General features: G+C 41.8%; 1 protein-coding gene across 12 annotated transcripts in view; it reads left to right on the top strand.

Annotated features, from left to right (window-relative positions):
• Window positions 1-188: 188 nt before the first annotated feature.
• The window catches only part of LOC110493954 (eukaryotic translation initiation factor 4B), a 43886-nt gene continuing 26288 nt past the window's right edge, over window positions 189-17786 (top strand). For 5 of the 12 annotated variants that reach the window (XM_090205186.1, XM_090205183.1, XM_090205180.1 and 2 more), the window contains exons 1-7: window positions 426-544; window positions 9679-9831; window positions 10054-10259; window positions 11786-11902; window positions 13938-13992; window positions 14296-14448; window positions 16344-16466. In XM_090205186.1, the coding sequence (XP_090061312.1) occupies window positions 532-544; window positions 9679-9831; window positions 10054-10259; window positions 11786-11902; window positions 13938-13992; window positions 14296-14448; window positions 16344-16466 (820 nt within the window). In that variant the 5' untranslated portion in view covers window positions 426-531. Of the gene's footprint in view, window positions 545-9678; window positions 9832-10053; window positions 10260-11785; window positions 11903-13937; window positions 13993-14295; window positions 14449-16343; window positions 16479-17786 lie in introns of all 12 variants that reach the window. The other 7 variants (XM_090205184.1, XM_021568576.3, XM_021568580.3 and 4 more) reach the window with 3 other exon arrangements.

Raw genomic sequence — 17786 nt, 5'->3', positions numbered from 1 at the left:
TATAAACTGGTTACCAATGTAATTAGAGCAGTAAAAATATATATTTTTTTGTCATACCCGTGGTATATGGTCTGATATACCACGGCTGTCAGCCAATCAGCATTTAGGGATTGAACCACACAGTTCATAATTAAGCAATAAGGCATGAGGGGGTGTGGTATATGTAGGGCTAAATACGGCTAAGGGCTGTTCTTATGCATGAAGCATCGCGGAGTGCCTGGACACAGCCCTTAGCCATGGTATATTGGCCATATACCACGAATCCCCGAGGTGCCTTATTGCTATTATAAACTGGTTACCAACGTAATTAGAGCAGTACAAATAAATGTTTTGTCATACCCGTGGTATACGGTCTGATATACCACGGCTGTCAGTCAATCAGCATTCAGGGCTCGAACCACCCAGTTTATTAGACAATAAATTACCTGGGCAAGGCGGGAGGATTTGAGGCTCGAAACCAAAGATGCGCGTTCTCGTTTATAAACTTCTGACGCCATCATCCGGGAATCTGGTACGAACTCGCTCTCCAACATGGCGGCGGCAGGTGAGGTTTATGTGGGTGAACGGGTTGGGAAATTTCAGAGTGTATCAGCTCCGCACAACTAGCACATATTGTTTGACCGGTGTTTACACCTTGTCGTGTCAATGTCCTATGTGTATAATGGTATCAAATTACTGTTTCTGAGGGATAAAGACCCTCTGGCCGGCCAAGGGATGTAACGTTAAAGCTAGCTATGGTTACGGGAGGCAGCGATTTGCAAGTTGAATCATTTTGTCCCACCGGTGTTTTTTTATTTTTATGTAACGTGTCGCAAATTGACTTTTGAGGTCGTCTTTTGCTTTTATTATATATTGTTAAGCAGGTTGTTATGTTATGATGTTATACATAAACAACCAACGTTGCTGAAAGAACGGTCACACTGTGTCTAATGTTAGATAGTGGACGATTTACTGTGCTCTCAGACAATCTACGCTATTGCTAGAGGCGCAAGTGAATTTCTTGGAGTAGGGTTTGATTGAATGGCATGGGATTCCCAATAAATTCCCCATGTGCGCATTTGGGTCCCCGGATTAGAGATGATTTTTGGTGACCGATGGGTGAAGTACGACAGTTTCTGGTGTTGTGCCAGAATTCTCCCCCAATTTCGCGTATTTCATTGCTGCGAATTGCTTGCTAGTTTAGATTTCTGCTCTAAACTCCGTTGTTAGTTTAGCCTACATGTCACTGATCTTAGTAGCAGAAAGCATTTTTGTCTGCAGTTTTTGGGTTGGCTATTTGTTTCAAGTGTATGTGGCGGTTCTAGCTTGTATGGCGCCCGGTGCATCCAGTCCCCGCCCGCACCAGGGCTCGGCAAGATGCTGCACATTTCGCCCGTACCTAAATCCGCTACTGATTTGTATTAGTCTATAAATAAATCTCTTTGCCAAAATTCATCATCTCTCCCATGTCTTATTCGAAAAGTATTTTTGAAAGAGTAAGGATCATAATTCAGCCATAGTTGTTCTGAAATGTTTATTGCAGACCAACATTGTACTCCCACTATGTTTAATATGACACATTAATTATTCATTTCGGTTTTCCTATTCTAACGGGAAGTTTGTTCTATAGAAAATATTTGACTCTAGCCACAAAATTAAGGACATTCTGGCAGTGGGAGATTTTCGGCACAACACCGGACACTCGTACTAACCAGTGGCGTCTCCCCAACTTTTTCATATTTCATTATATCATAGCCACTAGGCCTTAACCTTTATTTAACTAATCAAGTCAGTTAAGAACAAATTCTTATTTTACAATGAAGGCCTACACGAGCCAAACCTTCGCCTAACATGGACGAGGCTGGACAAATATTGTTTATCTTTTGTTTTAATATGTTAATACTATATACAGCATCCTGAAAGTGGACATTATAAACGGCCACACTTTTTCGAATAAAGCAATGGCCAATTAGGGTTGCAAGTTTTTTTGTAAAATAAAGTCGAGTATGTCTGGCCCGCAAATTAGTTTATTTTTTATTTTTTCAATATTGCCCGTGTGCTTGTTGAGTTTGACACCCCTGGGCTAGCGTATTTATGTAGCTAGCTGTTTATTTAGCAAGCTAAAAACGCGGAGCCTAATGTTAGCTATTTAGCTGCCGGGAGGATGTCATGTCATTGGAGGAGTGGGAGAACGACTAACCTTTTCCCCCATCATATCGTTTTTCGTTGGTTACAGCTAGAGATGCGGATGTCATTTGGTTAGCTAGCAAGACATTTGAGTCGCTTCGCTAGCTATGCTGAACTTGAACGACTTATCCACAGTTAGCATATCTCTTAGTTGTCAAATGTCTTTGGCGTCGATCACATGGGCGGGCAGGCAAGTTCTCATTCAGATGTCAAAACATGGGTTGGGACAAGTATGCATTTGTATTTATTATGGATCCCCAGTAGCTGCTGCCAAGCTCTTCCTGGGTTCCGGCATTGGCAGGCAAGCTGCAGAAGGACAAGCAGGCTACTATTCCCCATCGTTTATCAGTGCAATTTGGATGGCCAACTAGCTGAAAAAGTTTGAGAGGGTTTATCTAATGTTCCCTCATTAGATTTTGGCTCATCTCGCTCAGGCTAGCATTAGTTGTTGATCTTGTTGATGTGCTATTTGCCTAGGGCCTACCTTTTTCATGGTTGTTTGCTCAATAGGACTGAAGTTCCCAAATGTAAGAGGACTCCTGTGGTGTTTACATATTTGCAGAAATCTATTCAGGTGTATTTTTTTGGCAAATGTGTTCTAATGATCTGAAGTCACGATGTTGCTACTGCCTGTAAACACACAGTCCAGTTCAAAGTGAATTATGTTAGGCCCATATGACTTATTTGCCTATAGGCCTACTGTAGCTCTGATTGGATATGGCGCACAGGTCTGCATAGTCTCCAGTCCTGGACAAGACAGATTTTTAAAAATGTGGTTTTATTTACTGCAGTGTCAATTAATTGTCCAAACGCATGGCTGCTTTCCAACTCTATTGCTATAGAGTTTTCAGTAATGCCTTACTACACGCATTCCCAAACATTCTATGAATTTATGAAAATGACCATATCTAAGTGCTTACAAAAAAGGTGTCATAGTCTTCCTGGGCGGTCTATATAAACAGATTTGATTAAGATTTAATGTTGCTAAAATTCTGTCAGTTCCACTTTAACTCGAGCAGTCTTCCCCATCAGCAGTCTTTTTTCTGATGAAAGGTGCCTTCATGCTTCCCAGCCAAAACAGTTTGGAACAGTTTGACATTTTGTGACGTTTTGGTCTTCGAATAAAGGTTCTTCCTGTTTTTCGGGCACAACATGTTTTTCTCGAGACAAGCAGAAGTTGGCTGTAGAAGTCTTAACTTCTTGGCACACCCATCCTGTTAGTGGGATAATTTTTCAGATCGCCAAATTGAAATTAAATGACTAAAAATATTAAATTTTCATGAAATCACAAGTGCAATATAGCAAAACACAGCTTAGCTTGTTGTTAATCCACCTGGCGTGTCAGATTCTAAAAAATATTTTCGGTGAAAGCTATCCAAGCGTTTATGTTAGGACATCTCAGCAGACAAAACATTACAAACAGCTAGCAGCAAAGTAGATTGGTCACAAAAGCAATAAAATGAATCGCTTACCTTTGATCTTTGGATGTTTGCACTCACGAGACTCCCAGTTACACAAATGTTCCTTTTTGTTCCATAAAGATTTATTTTTAAATCCAAAAACCTCCACTTGGTTGGCGCGTTATGTTCAGAAATCCACAGGCTCGAGCGGTCACGACGGGGCAGACAAAAATTCCAAATAGTATCCGTAAAGTTCGTAGAAACATGTCAAACGTTTTTTATAATCAATCCTTAGGTTGTTTTTACAATAAATAATTGATAATATTTCAACCGGTCCGTTGCTTTTTCAATAGGCGTGAGAGAGAAAATGTCTGGTCCAAGCTGCTCACGCATGCAAAACTCTGCTGGCACCCAGCCATCCAATTACGCGATGTGATCTTTCTCGCTCGTTTTTCAGAATAAAAGCCTGAAACCATGTATAAAGACTGTTCACACCATGTGGAAGCCATAGGAAAAGGAATCTGGTTAATATCCCTTTAAATGGAGGGAAGGCATGCAATGGAACAGAGGTTTCAGGAAAAACAGCACTTTCTGGTTGGATTTTCCTCAGGTTTTCGCCTGCAATATCAGTTCTGTTATACTCACAGACAATATTTTGACAGTTTTGGAAACTTTAGTGTTTTCTTTCCTATTCTGACAATTATATGCATATTCTAGATTCTGGGCCTGAGGAATAGGCAGTTTCATTTGGGTACGTTTTTCATCCAAACATCAAAATACTGCACCCTTCACTCAAGAGGTTAAGCCCCTTCGGTGATTGGTCAACTGTAGGGATTTGTCAATGAAGTGTCTCGTGTCATTCAACGAGAGACGACTTGCTTTCATGCACATTTTTTCACTTGAGAAATACTGCCCCAAACATCTTAGTTATATGTAAAATTGCGCGACTAAGATATCCTCTGCAAAAACGTATGATTTGACAGATTTCTTGAGTTATCTTAGATTAATGATATTTCGAGGATTGTATACTGGCCACGGCATCTCAAAATGGACAAACAGTACTATTGGCACTTTTTTTCTTGTTTTTCAAGAGAAAGTCTTAAGGGAGTATGCAAGCACACTGGCTAGGCGCCAGCCAAACTGAAGCATGCTGGCGCCATAAGCAAGTGGGTGTAATGACAATAGGTAGCTAGCTGGCCCAATATTGGACTGAAGGAGCTTAACGTTACTCCTTATAGTCCATGGACCTTACATGTTCTGTTTAAAGGTGAATTGGTGCAGATACGTAGGCAGCAGAGGTAGTTGACTGTCTTCCTTCTGTTTTCTGTAAACATTCTCTGTAACATTGAGATATGGTTGTGTGGGTTCACTAACCCTATAAAGGTGTGTAGGTTAAATTACTTTTTTGTATCGCTGATAGATCGCTACGTTCCAAAACAGTTTCTACTTTCAGGATGAACGTTGGGTCTGTTAATAATACTGCCCCGTCCAAAATATACTATCATCAATATGCGCTAAAACCAGTTAGGGTCTACATATGGGTTAGTAACTAGCTAGTGAGCTTAATTTGTGTTGATAAATAGCTACGAACCATCTAGTTCTAAATTGATTTGTATAACTAGTTAGCTAGCTTTGGCATGATGCTTACATTGGCAAGGGGGCTAGCTAGCTTACTACATTGATTGGCAAGAATGACTCACTGGCTATACACTGAGTCGGTATTCATGTCATAATAAGGAATTCCCCTCGACAACGCTCACAAATTTGGGACAACATTTTTTCCCATTAACCCCCATTGTAAAAGAGCTAACTTAGTTGTAGATTTTTATTTAACAATTATAAAACATGCGAAAAGCTGCTGTGGTGTAACCAGGTCAAAAATCCCGACCTACGGTTTGCAATGCTCCCACTTGGGAAATGGAGGCTGTGTGAAGAGCCCTGTTGCTTCAGGCTATTCAGTGTAGAAGGGTGGGTAATTGTGGTGATCTGGTGTCCAAGTAGGCTACACATGGTTGTGTGTGTGTGTGGAAAACATTTAATCACAGGTAAGACGTTTGACTTGTTTAGTATAGTCTGTTTGTAAGTCGACTCACTACTTTAGTTTTACAGTCTGTCTGTGTTGGTCAGCTTCATTTTCTGGTTGGTAGCTAGTTAGCACTTGCGTCGCTAACTGTAGCGCCATCATGAAAAGGGGCATGAGGGAAGCCCTACAATATTATGTTTTTCTAATTAGTGAGAACACTTGGGAGTGTTGAAACGTAATGTTTTATTAAATGTGGTTTTTGTAATTGACTAAAACAAGCAGACAAGATAATTGTATTTGAAAAATGTGAAGTGTTTGCTGTGAGCCAATGAGGTAACCAAGTTGTTATCCGCACAGGTGGGCGGGGCCACAACGTTCTATTTAATACTGACTGGGACTCTCCTTAATAAGTTGGTTTCAGATAATTCATAATAATGATACAATACCTTGCACATAGGCCTGTAGGCTGTTTGCTCGGATTTAATAAAGCTACAGTAGCTAGTTGCCAGGATGGATAAAGCTCATAACTAATACAATTCAAGTGTGCATTTATTGTATTTGTTGCTACTCATTGCACTGGCGCCATCATCCATTGTAAACAGTGTGTGACCCACTGACTAGATACCAATTATAAATGGGCTGTGATGCTCTGTAGTGTGTGTGAAAAGAATGTCCTGCCAGCTGGGATTTTCACAATTAAGCTGCCAGCCCTAATTTGTTTTTCCCAGTCTGCTTCAAACCAAAATAAACAGCCCAAACCTGCTCCATCAGAAGAGCTGGGTCCATTGAAACCCCTAGAACCAGTAGTCAACCATTTATAGGCCACTAAAACACATTTTGATGAGTGTGTCTCTCACACGCCTAATGTACCTTCAGAAAGTAGTCATACCCCTGGACTTATTCCACATTTTGTTGTTACACCCTGAATTAAAAATGTATTAAATATATTTTTTCCCTCACCCATCTACGTACAAAACCCCATAATAATAGTGGGAACATGTTTTGCAAATGTATTGACTCAGTGGGAATACTTAGTAAATTTGATTTCTGTATTTAATATTCAATACATGTTAGAATCACCTTTGGCAGCGATTTACAGCTGTGAGTCTTTCTGGGTAAGTCTAAGAGCTTTGCAAAACAAAATTGTACAATATTTGCACATTTTATTATTTTCAAATTTCTTCAAGCGCTGTCAAGTTGGTTTTTGATCATAGCTGGACAGCTATGTTCAAGTCTTGCCATTGATTTTATTCAAAACTGTAACTAGGCCACTCAAACATCCAATGTCTTCTTGGCAAGCAACTCCAGTGTATATTTGGCATTGTGTTTTCGGTTATTGTCACGCTGAAAGGTAAATTCATCTCCCAGTGTCTGGGGTAAAGCAGACTGAACCAGGGGTTTGTCTAGGATTTTACATTCCGTTTCTTTTTTCATCCTGAAAAACTCCCCAGTCCTTAATGATTACAAGCTTACCCATAACATGCTTCAGCCACTATTATGCTTGAAAATATGGAGAGTGGGACAAAGTAAGGTACTGCATTCAGGACAAAGTTTGCTTTGTCACATTTTTTGCAGTATTACTTTACTAGTTGCAAACAGGATACATGTTTTGGAATATTATTTTTAGCTGTACAGGCTTCATTTTCACTCTGTCAATTAGGTTTGTATTGTGGAGTAACTACAATGTTGTTGATCCATCCTCAGTCTTCTCTTAGCACTGCAATTACACTCAGTAGCTGTTTTTAAAGTCACCATTGGCCTCATGGTGAAATCCTTCAGAAGGATGTCTGTCTTTGTAGTGACTGGGTGTATTGGTACACTATCCAAAGTGTAATTAATAACTTCACCATGCTCAAATGGATATCAATGTGTGCTTTTCTTTTTTTTTTTTTTTTACCCATCTTTGTGAAGCGTTGGAAAACCTCCCTGGTCTTTGGTTGAATCTGTTTGAAATTCGCTGCTCGACTGAGGGACCTTAAAATTACCTGTATGTGTGGGGTACAGAAACAAGGTAGTCATTAAAACAAACATGATTATTGAAACTTATCATGTGACTAATTAAGCAATGTTTTACTCCTGTACTTATTTAGACTGGCCATAGCACAGGGGTTGAATACTTATTGACTCAAAACATTTCAGATTTTCCTTTTCAATTTGTAAATCATTTCAAAAAACTATTCCACTTTGACATTATGGGATGTTGTGTGTGCTAGGCCAGTGACACAATCTCAATTTAATCCATTTCAAATTCAGGCTGTAACACATCAACATGTGGAAAAAGTCAAGTCTGAATATTTTCTGAAGTGACCTTTCCCTTGAAAAACAATCAAACCCAGTTTCTGCAAACAGGAGAAAGTGACATTTTGCGTTGCGCCCTTCTCTAACGCCTACTTGTAATTTGAGTTGTAAAAGCACTGTGATGCCCAGTTTGTTTTGGAACTTTGCAACTTAGTGGCGGTTAATATTCAGCGATAGAGACCACTCCCTGTTTTAGAATGGGTGAGTCGTGCCAAGGCTCATCTGGCCCCACACACACACTATCAAGGCCCATTAGACACACACACACACACACTGTTTCCTTATCATGGTCAGCGCAATGTTGCTCCCTTATCTGAAATGCTGCTGGACCAGAGCGATCCACAACAGCGGTTCAAATTGAGCAATTGTTTGTGCGCCACTGTCGGCATGAGCCCTTTTCTCAACCAATTGGCTATTTTCCTTTTTTCAGAGAATGTCAATGGCAGTATGTGAAAAAGATGCACTTTAGTTTATCCAGCATTTCCATTAGCTGTGTCTTTGTGGTTTGTGAAACAAGGGGATGGGCTGCTAGTAGTTGTTTTTTATTATTATTTTTATACCCTTTATTCTCCCCAATTCTGTGGTATCCAATTGGTAGTTATATTCTTGGCTCATCGCTGGAACTCCTGTACGGACTCGGGAGAGGCGAAGGTGGAGAGCCATGCATCCTCCGAAACACAACACAACACAACCCAACCAAGCTGCAATGCTTCTTAACACAATGCCCACTTAACCCGCAAGCCAGCCTCACCAATGTGTTGTAGGAAACACCGTACACCTGGCCGCCGTGTTTGCGTGCACTGCGCTCGGCCTGCCACACGAGTCGCTAGTGTGCGGGGACAAGGACATCCCTGCCGGTCAAACCCTCCCCTAACTCGGACGACGCTGGGCCAATTGTGCGCCGCCCCATGCCCCCCCCCCCCCCCCCCCCCCGTCGTGGCCGGCTGCGACAGAGCCTGGACTCAAACCCAGAATCTCTAGTGGCACAGCTAGCGCCTTAAACCACTGCGCCACTCGTGAGGGACAAATCAAGTTTAATAGACTGCACGTAGTGGGCTATGGCTTCATGTCATTACATCAGTCAGTGTCTTCAAAATGTACACTATCTTATGTAAGAAGAGCTCTCCATCCACCTGCTGTGTGTCTTCAATTTTGAGGACACTGGCTGATGTAATGACTTTAAGCCATATCCCACAAATATTATTATAATTTATTATTATTTTTAACTAGGCAAGTCAATTAAGAACACATTCTTATTACAATAATAGCTTACCCCAACCAATTGTGCGCCGCCTTATGGGACTCCCAATCACAGCCGGATGTGATAAAGTCTGGATTCGAACCAACGACCCTAGTGACGCTTCTTGCATTTTGATGCAGTGCCTTAGACCGCTGCGCCACTCTGGAGCCCTGACTTAAATTTGATTACAATTATTCCCATGCCTGGTCCTAATACAACCCTTAAACCTGTCCCCTTAACCCTTTGGTTTTCAAATATGTGGAGATGCTCTGGATAGGTTTAAGAAATACACCAGTTGGAGCCATATTGGTTACACCCATCCAGACCTGACCTGATCCCAGATCTGTTTGCCCTCTTGCCAATGTCTGACATGACGGTTCAACAAGGAGTTCTCAAAAAGCAGAAACGGACTGACAACCACACTAATCCAGACCATTCAAACTAGAAAACGCAGAAGGCAGGCAGTGATTAGGGGTTGTTTTTGGAGAGTTCCCCTGTGTTCATTTCACTTCAATGCAGTCCACTTATGTCTCAACTCTATCCCTTTCCAGCTAAGAAAAAGGGGAATAAGAAGGGGAAGACTCTGACCCTCACTGACTTCCTCGCAGAGGACAGTGGGAGTGGGGGCAATGCTCCACCACCGCAACCCAGCTACGCCAAGTCCACCAGCTGGGCTGATGAGACCGATGACCTGGAAGGAGATGGTGAGGGACAACTTGATTCTTGATGAAGATTCATATGGGGGCACATCCAAAGGAACAAACTTTCCAGGGTTTCAAAATGCAATGTACAGGATGTCTCAGATCTGTGAAATATCTTGTAAAGAGCTAACATGCTTCTCTGTCATGTTCCATTAGGAGTCATGTCTTGTTTCACACAATTTTTCTGTAATGTCTCACCTATCCATTGAAATCCATTTGTCTCAGTGTCCAAGTCCTGGCACACAGGGGAGGACAGTTACCGGGCCCCCGCAATAGACCGTAACATCCTGCCCACAGCGCCACGGTCGGCCCGTGAGCCGAATGTGGACCGCTCACGCCTCCCCCGCAGCCCCCCCTACACTGCCTTCCTGGGCAACCTGCCCTACGACGTCTCAGAGGAATCTATCAAGGACTTCTTCCGGGGCCTAGCGGTATGTACTCAGCTGTTATCAAATGGGGACAAAATCTGTGTCATGCTCAGTATGCACAAAGTGGCGCAAAAATGTTGGTCATACCTAGGGCTGCACAATTTGGACAAAATATCTAATTGTGATTTTATTGGGCCTGATATTTTACTTGCGATAATGAATTGCGATTTTCAAAAACTTTGTTAAAACAATTGTCACGGTAGAGAACATCCCTTCTAAAATGAGAAAATATGAATGAATACATGCTGTGTTAATTGAATATAGAACCAATTTAAATAAATATTTTCTCAACATTGTTATAGGCTACATATGATAATAGATTGGATTATTACACCTACTGTACATATTAACAAACATAAATTGTAGTGTGATATAAGCTTAGCACTTAACATTAAGCTTAAGTTCTTAAACTAAGTTAATTATTTATTCAGGCAGCCATAGGCTGCAGATTGAATAGGAAGCTTATGAATCTGTAATTGTGTAATTCGACTTAATCGTTATTATGACTGCACGGCCAGGCATGACTCCAACACCATCAAGTTTGCCGATGACACAACAGAGATCACAGATGATACAGCCTATGGGGAGGAGGTCAGAGACCTGACTGTGCCGTGCAAGGAAACAACCTCTCCCTCAATGTGATCAAGACAAAGGAGATGATTGTGGACTACAGGAAAAAGTGGACCTAGCATTCCCCCGTTCTCATCCACGGGGCTGTAAGAAAGCAGGTTGAGAGCTTCATGTTCCTTGGCGTCCACATCACCAACAAACTAACGTGGTCCAAGCACACCAGGACAGTCGTGAAGTGTGCACGACAAAACCTATTCCCCCCTCAGGAGACTGAAAAGATTTGGCATGGTCCTCAGATCTTCAAAGTTTGACAGCTGTGCCATCGAGAGCATCCTGACGGGTTGAATCACTTCCTGTTATGGCAACTGCTCGGCCTCCGACCGTAAGGCACTACAGAGGGTAGTGCGTACGGCCCAGTACGTCATTGGGGTCAGTGATGGCTTTTGGCCATCCTGGACCTCTGTACCAGGCGATGTCAGAGGAAGGCCCTTAAAATTCAGACTCCAGCCACCCTAGTCATAGACTGTTCTCTCTGCTACCACACGTCAAGCAGGTACTGAAACACCAAGTCTAGGTCCAAGAGGTTTCTAAACAGCTTCTATACCTAAGCCATAAGACTCCTGGACATCTAATCAAATGTCTACCCTAACTATTTGTTTTGCCCCCCCCCCCCTTCTACACTGCTGCTTCTCTGTTATCATCTGTGCATTGTCACTTTAATAACTCTACATGTACATATTACCTCGAACACCGTTGCCCCCGCACGTTGACTCTACCTGTACCATACCAACGATATACCCATTCATTTTATGTCATTGCAGTATTTCCCCTCTTCTGAGACTGTTGTGGAGTTCCTCTCGCATTCACTCGTCTGTCTTATTTCTGACCTCAGACCAGTGCAGTTCTCCATCAGCCCTCTCTCACCTTCTCACTGGTCCACGTCTCCCCTCTGTTCTCAGATCAGTGCGGTGCGCTTGCCACGGGAGCCCAGTAACCCAGAGAGGCTGAAGGGCTTTGGCTACGCAGAGTTTGACGATGTGGACTCCCTCTTGAGGGCACTGACTCTCAACGAGGAGGTAAGAAACGACACACTGAGGAGAGAAAGGATTGAGGGTCTTAATTCGAGGTCCCTGATCTAGGAACAATGAGATCAATGATGAGAGTGATGAACCACGCGTCTGTCTATAATTAGCATTCATCACATATACATTTGATTATATCAATCACAACATCCATTCAGTTTTGGGTAATAGTTTGGGTTAGTTGACAATGTCACAAATCATGCACACGCTTCAATGGGGCAGAAGTCTGGGTTGTGATTCTGGAAAGCCACATAGCTACCAACAATGACAAACTGCCATGTGGGGAATTGTAAGTGACTCGTTTAATCTTGTTCTTGATACCATGTCTTGTTATGGCAGATTTCATGTCAATACTAACCAACAACTGTGATGTATTTGAGACAAAAGTGCTCATTGTTCAAATGTATTTGTTTTCAGTAAAAGACAAAATATAGTTTACATGTTGTCAACAATCTAAGCCAGCTCATCTGTTTTGCCCCATAGTTGCGCATGCTCCGGTTTTGTTGCTTAACAACCAAACCTGTCTATAGTTTACTTCAAGGGACATACAGTTGAAGTCGGAAAGTTTACATACACTTAGGTTGGCGTCATTAACTTGTTTTTCAACCACTCTACACATTTCTTGTTAACAAACTATTTTTGGCAAGTCGGTTAGGACATCTACTTTGTGCATGACAAGTAATTTTTCCAACAATTGTTTACAGACAGATTATTTCACTTATAATTCACGGTATCAAAATTCCAGTGGGTCAGACATTTACATACACTAAGTTGACTGTGCAAAAAGTGCAAATCAATCCCAGAACAACAGCAAAGGACCTTGTGAAGATGCTGGAGGAAACGGATACAAAAGTATCTATATCCACAGTAAAACAAGTCCTATCGACATAACATGAAAGGCCGCTCAGCAAGGAAGAAGCCACTGCTCCAAAATCTCCATTTAAAATAAGCCAGACTACAGTTTGCAACTGCACATGGGGACAAATATCGTACTTTTTGTCCTCTGGTCTGATGAAACAAAAATAGAACTGTTTGGCCATAATGACCATCGTTATGTTTGGAGGAAAAGGGGGAGGCTTGCAAGCCGAAGAACACCATCCCAACCATGAAGCACAGGAGTGCAGCATCTTGTTTTGGGGGTGCTTTGCTGCAAGAGGGACTGGTGCACTTCACAAAATAGATGGTAACATGAGGAAGGAAAATGGTGTGAATATATTGAAGCAACATCTCAAGACATCAGTCAGGAAGTTTAAGCTTGGTCGCAAATGGGTCTTCCAAATGGACGACGACCCCAAGCATACTTCCAAAGTTGTGGCAAAATGGAAGTCAAGGTGTTGGAGTGGCCATCACAAAGCCCTGACCTCAATCTCATAGTATGTGTGTTGTGGGCAGAACTGAAAAAGTGTGTGCGAGCAAGGAGGCCTACAAACCTGACTCAGTTACACCAGCTCTGTCTGGCAGAATGGGCAAAAAGTCACCCGACTTATTGTGGGAAGCTTGTGGAAGGCTACCCAAAACGTTTGACCCAAGTTAAACAATTTAAAGGCAACGCTACCAAATACTAATTGAGTGTAACTTCTGACCCACTGGGAATGTGGTGAAAGAAACAAAAGCTGAAATAAATCATTCTCTATACTATTATTCTGACATTTTCACATTCTTAAAATGAAGTGGTGATCCTAACTGACCTAACATGGGGAATTTTTACTAGGATTCAATGTCAGGAGTTGTGAAACTTGAGTTTAAATGTATTTGGCTAAGGTGTATGTGAACTTCCAACTTCAACTGTAGATAAAAATAAACAATGTGCTGTTGATTTATTAGTTTGAGCTTTCCATTAATCATTAGTGAAATTACTTTGAGTGCTCAAGACGAATATATGGAATTTAACTGTTAGTGACTGGTAAATAGTATTCAATCTATCATGCTGGAACATGCTATTATTGAAAGGAGATTAGTTGGTCATTTAAGCCACATTACTGGTAATGACTTGCATGTCTGAGTTTGTTTCCTGCCTCTGACCTAATAGAACCTGGGAAACCGCAGGATCCGGGTGGATATTGCAGATCAGTCCAATGACAAGGGTAAGTTACACACCCCATGACCTTCCTTCTGAATTAATGATGCATCGATTTAGTATTTTCAATTAAATATTGAAAATGCTTTTCAGTCCAGGATTTGGCTTAATCTTAATCTATCTTGCAAACCATGTGTCAGGAGGTCAATTCATGCACATTCCACATTTCCCTACCAGTGCCCGGCCAAAAAACACTGCTGAATGCCATTGTAGCCCAAACTTCATCTGTTGTGGTGTACGAATAAAGCATTTGGGTGGAGCATTTACTGTGTGGGCTTTTATCATTTGATCCCTAACCTTGAATGGCCAGAGGGGAGAGACAATGGTCAGATGGGTGGACGAGACCGGATGGGCCGCATGGGAGACATGGCAGGCCCCGACAAGACAGACAGTGATGACTGGAGGGCCCGGCCCACTGCAGACGCCGACGATGGGCCCCCAAAGAGAGAGGAATCCGCCTTTGGTAAGAGTTTCCCTCTAAGCTAAAAGAGCCACATATCTATAGACTATATGAATGCACTCAGCAAGCTTCTTTAAAAGCAGCCTGCTAAAATTGTGAGGGCAACACCTCACAGCTTATCTTTTGCAAGCATGTAAGCACGGGTTCACCAAGGAAGGACAGAAAAGGCACAGTGTCGCTAAAGATGCTGGGGCAGACCTTCTAATGTCCTTTGTGACCCATTTCAGGAAACTAAGCATATGTTGCAAGTCACGACTTCACAGGAGAGACATTTGAGTAAAACCCCCAAAAAATTCATCATTTTTGTTGGCAGAAATACATTCTGGAACATGGCAACTTTCATGTGCCTTAACAAACTTGTATTCCATCTTTAAATATTAATAAAATGTGTTAATTACGAGCCTGGTAAAGCCACAGAAAAAGCCAGCAACCTTCCCACTAGCCATGATTGGCTGAGATGAGTGGGCTGGACATGCCGAGAGAGAAGTTTGGATTGGTCTGCCATATAGAGGGCTTCTATTACAGTCTGTGTTGGTAATCCTGTCGAACACGGGTTTTAAAAAAAATGGTGTAGTGGAGCTGCATGTGTTGCTCTCCACTTTCTGGAGGGTTGAGTTTTGAAATCGGTGGAATAAGAGTATGATAGCTAAAGAGATGGCAAAAACACCTGTCTCCAGATTACATCTTTAAACTAAGGGCAAACGTGGCATTATTTATGTGCCACTATGGTCATTGTTGTTTTAACAAGCTAACGTTAGCTGGCTGGCTCATTAGCTAACATTACGTGACGTGTGTAATCTTACACGTTGTTTAGCGTGCTAGGTTCATGTCTTAACTTAGAACTACCCCTCCCGGATCCAGGAGAATTGTCATCAACTACACTAATTAGCATAACGCAACGGACAAAAAAATCTTACTAGAAAATGTTCATATTTATGAAATCACAAGTGAAATATAGTGAAACACAGCTTTTTTGTTAATCACCCTGTCATCTCAGATTTTGAAATTATGCTTTACAGCCAAAGCAAGACAAGCATTTGTGTAAGTTTATCGATAGCCTAGCATAGCATTATGTCCAGCTAGCAGCAGGAAGCTTGGTCACAAATCAGAAAAGCAATCAAATTAAATTGTTTACCTTTGAGCTTCGGATGTTTTCACTCACAATAATCCCATTTTTATAGCCGAAATACCTCCTTTTCTTGTTCACGTTTTGAGAAATCCACCTGAAATTGCGGTCACAACAACGTCAAAGTGTACAACACCCGTTGAATATGGCCGGTGTCAGCAAAAAAACGTAATGAAATTGTTGCCAGCAGAGCTGTTTCATGTTATCCAGAGGTAAACAAATCATCGGCCAGAGCATCAGGTGTGCGTTATGAACGCTCCGAGAGCTAAACAGGGTGGGTGGGGCTAAAGCTTAAGAGGATGTGAACGATGCTGAATGGGTGTAGATACCAAAATATTCAAAGGCAGTTTTCTCAAAAGTGAAATTACAAGTTTATCAACTTTCAAAGCAGAATGACTTTCCCCATTGTCAAAAATGCACTGTATGATATACCATTTTGTAGCTTTTAGTGTCTACTCTTTTCCAATGTAAAAAAAACCCTATTTCAAATTTTGCTACATAAAACCAAATCCAAGTGGTGAGTCACCATTGTCTCAAAGCGTCATGCTTTTTTTTTTTCATGCTACACTTTTTATCTGAAATGTCAAGCACGCATGGGTCTGTTTTATGCCGTCCACATAGTTCCAGTTCTTATCTTGCACTGTGTGAAAAGAAATGCATCCTTTTGACATTTTTTTCTTAATGTTTCTTGATCTCAAGAGACTTGATTTGTATTTGTGTTACTTGATTTGCATCCCTTTCATAGTCCCATTTAACTCATTCGTTCCCTCAGGGTCACGCGACCGCTACGGAGACCGTGACATGCTGCGAAGGGACAACGACCGCGGCTTCGGCGACCGTGGCGGCGACCGGGACCGCGGCTTTGGCGGCAGAGACCGCTATGAAGACCGGGGAGGTGAGAACGGAGGTGAAACCATTGCTCAAACTTAACGTATCGTCATCAATCTAGACCAGGTATTCCCAAACTTGGGGTACGTGCAATGCCTTCGGGGGTATGCCATATAAAAATGTGATTCACCTTTCAAAATATAAAATTCAAAAAAATCTTCACATTTAGATTTTCCAACAGGGCTATACATTTGGTTATGTTTTTCTCTCTCACCGGAGTAGCCTCGTTTTACTGCCAAAAATACAATTAAACCATCTAGTGTTGAGCAAAATAACAACACAATGTCAAATACAGGTAGCCTGGTCAAATAATTAACATCCAATCACATTAAATGTTACTCTCTATTGGGAAACCTTCACTCTTGTGCAGACATTTAGAAATGAAACATCCCAATTTGAAAAATAAGCCACGGGAGTTTTTGAGCGAGAGTTAAGATTATTTTTGAGTAGTAAGACATGTATAAAAGCAACAGATACCATTAATAAGAAGGGGCTAGAAGCGTCTTATATGGTGAGCTACCAAGTGGCAAGGACAGGCAAACCCCATACTATTGAGGACTTTATTCTTCCATTCTGTGGGAAAAGGTGAAAAAAAGCTATACAGACAATCTCTTCATCAAACAGTAATTGTTTTGAAACAATTACTGCTTCGCATACAAGCCAGTGAATTATATGCGTTACAGCTGGATGAGTCAACAGACGTTGCGGGCCTGGCACAGCTCCTGGTATATGTCTGTTACGTTTCTGGGGGGGTCAATTAAGGAAGACATCCTCTTCTGGAAACCAGGACAACCGGAGAGGATATTTTTTAAGTACTGGACAGCTTTGTGACATCAAATGGACTTTGGTGGTCAAGATGTGTTGGTATCTGTACTGATGGTGCAAAAGCCATGACAGGGAGACATAGTGGAGTCGTAAAGTGTGAGCAAAGCAGTTGGTCCCGACACCAGTTGGGTACTCTGCAGCATCCACTGAGAGGCTCTTGCTGCCAAGGGAACACCTGACAGCTTGAAAGACATTTTGGACACTACAATGAAAATGGTTAACTTTGTTAAACCTCTCTGGGATATGTGGGATGCTAGCGTCCCACCTGGCCAAAAGCCAGGGAAAATGCAGAGCGCCAAATTTATAAAATTACTATAAAAATCAAACTTTCATTAAATCACACATGCAACATGTCAGATTTCAAAAAGGCTTTTCTGCGAAAGCAAACAATGCTATTATTTGAGGATAGCACCTCCGTAATCAAAGAGAAAGCATATTTCAACCCTGCAGGCGCGACACAACGCAGAAATAAAAATATAATTCATGCCTTACCTTTGACGAG

The sequence above is a fragment of the Oncorhynchus mykiss genome, chromosome 17 (assembly GCF_057628025.1).
Source record: "Oncorhynchus mykiss isolate SJ-2025 chromosome 17, ASM5762802v1, whole genome shotgun sequence".
Classification (NCBI taxonomy): Eukaryota; Metazoa; Chordata; class Actinopteri; order Salmoniformes; family Salmonidae; genus Oncorhynchus; species Oncorhynchus mykiss.
Note: the sequence above shows the minus strand (reverse complement) of the source record. Positions and strands in the feature narration are given on the sequence as shown.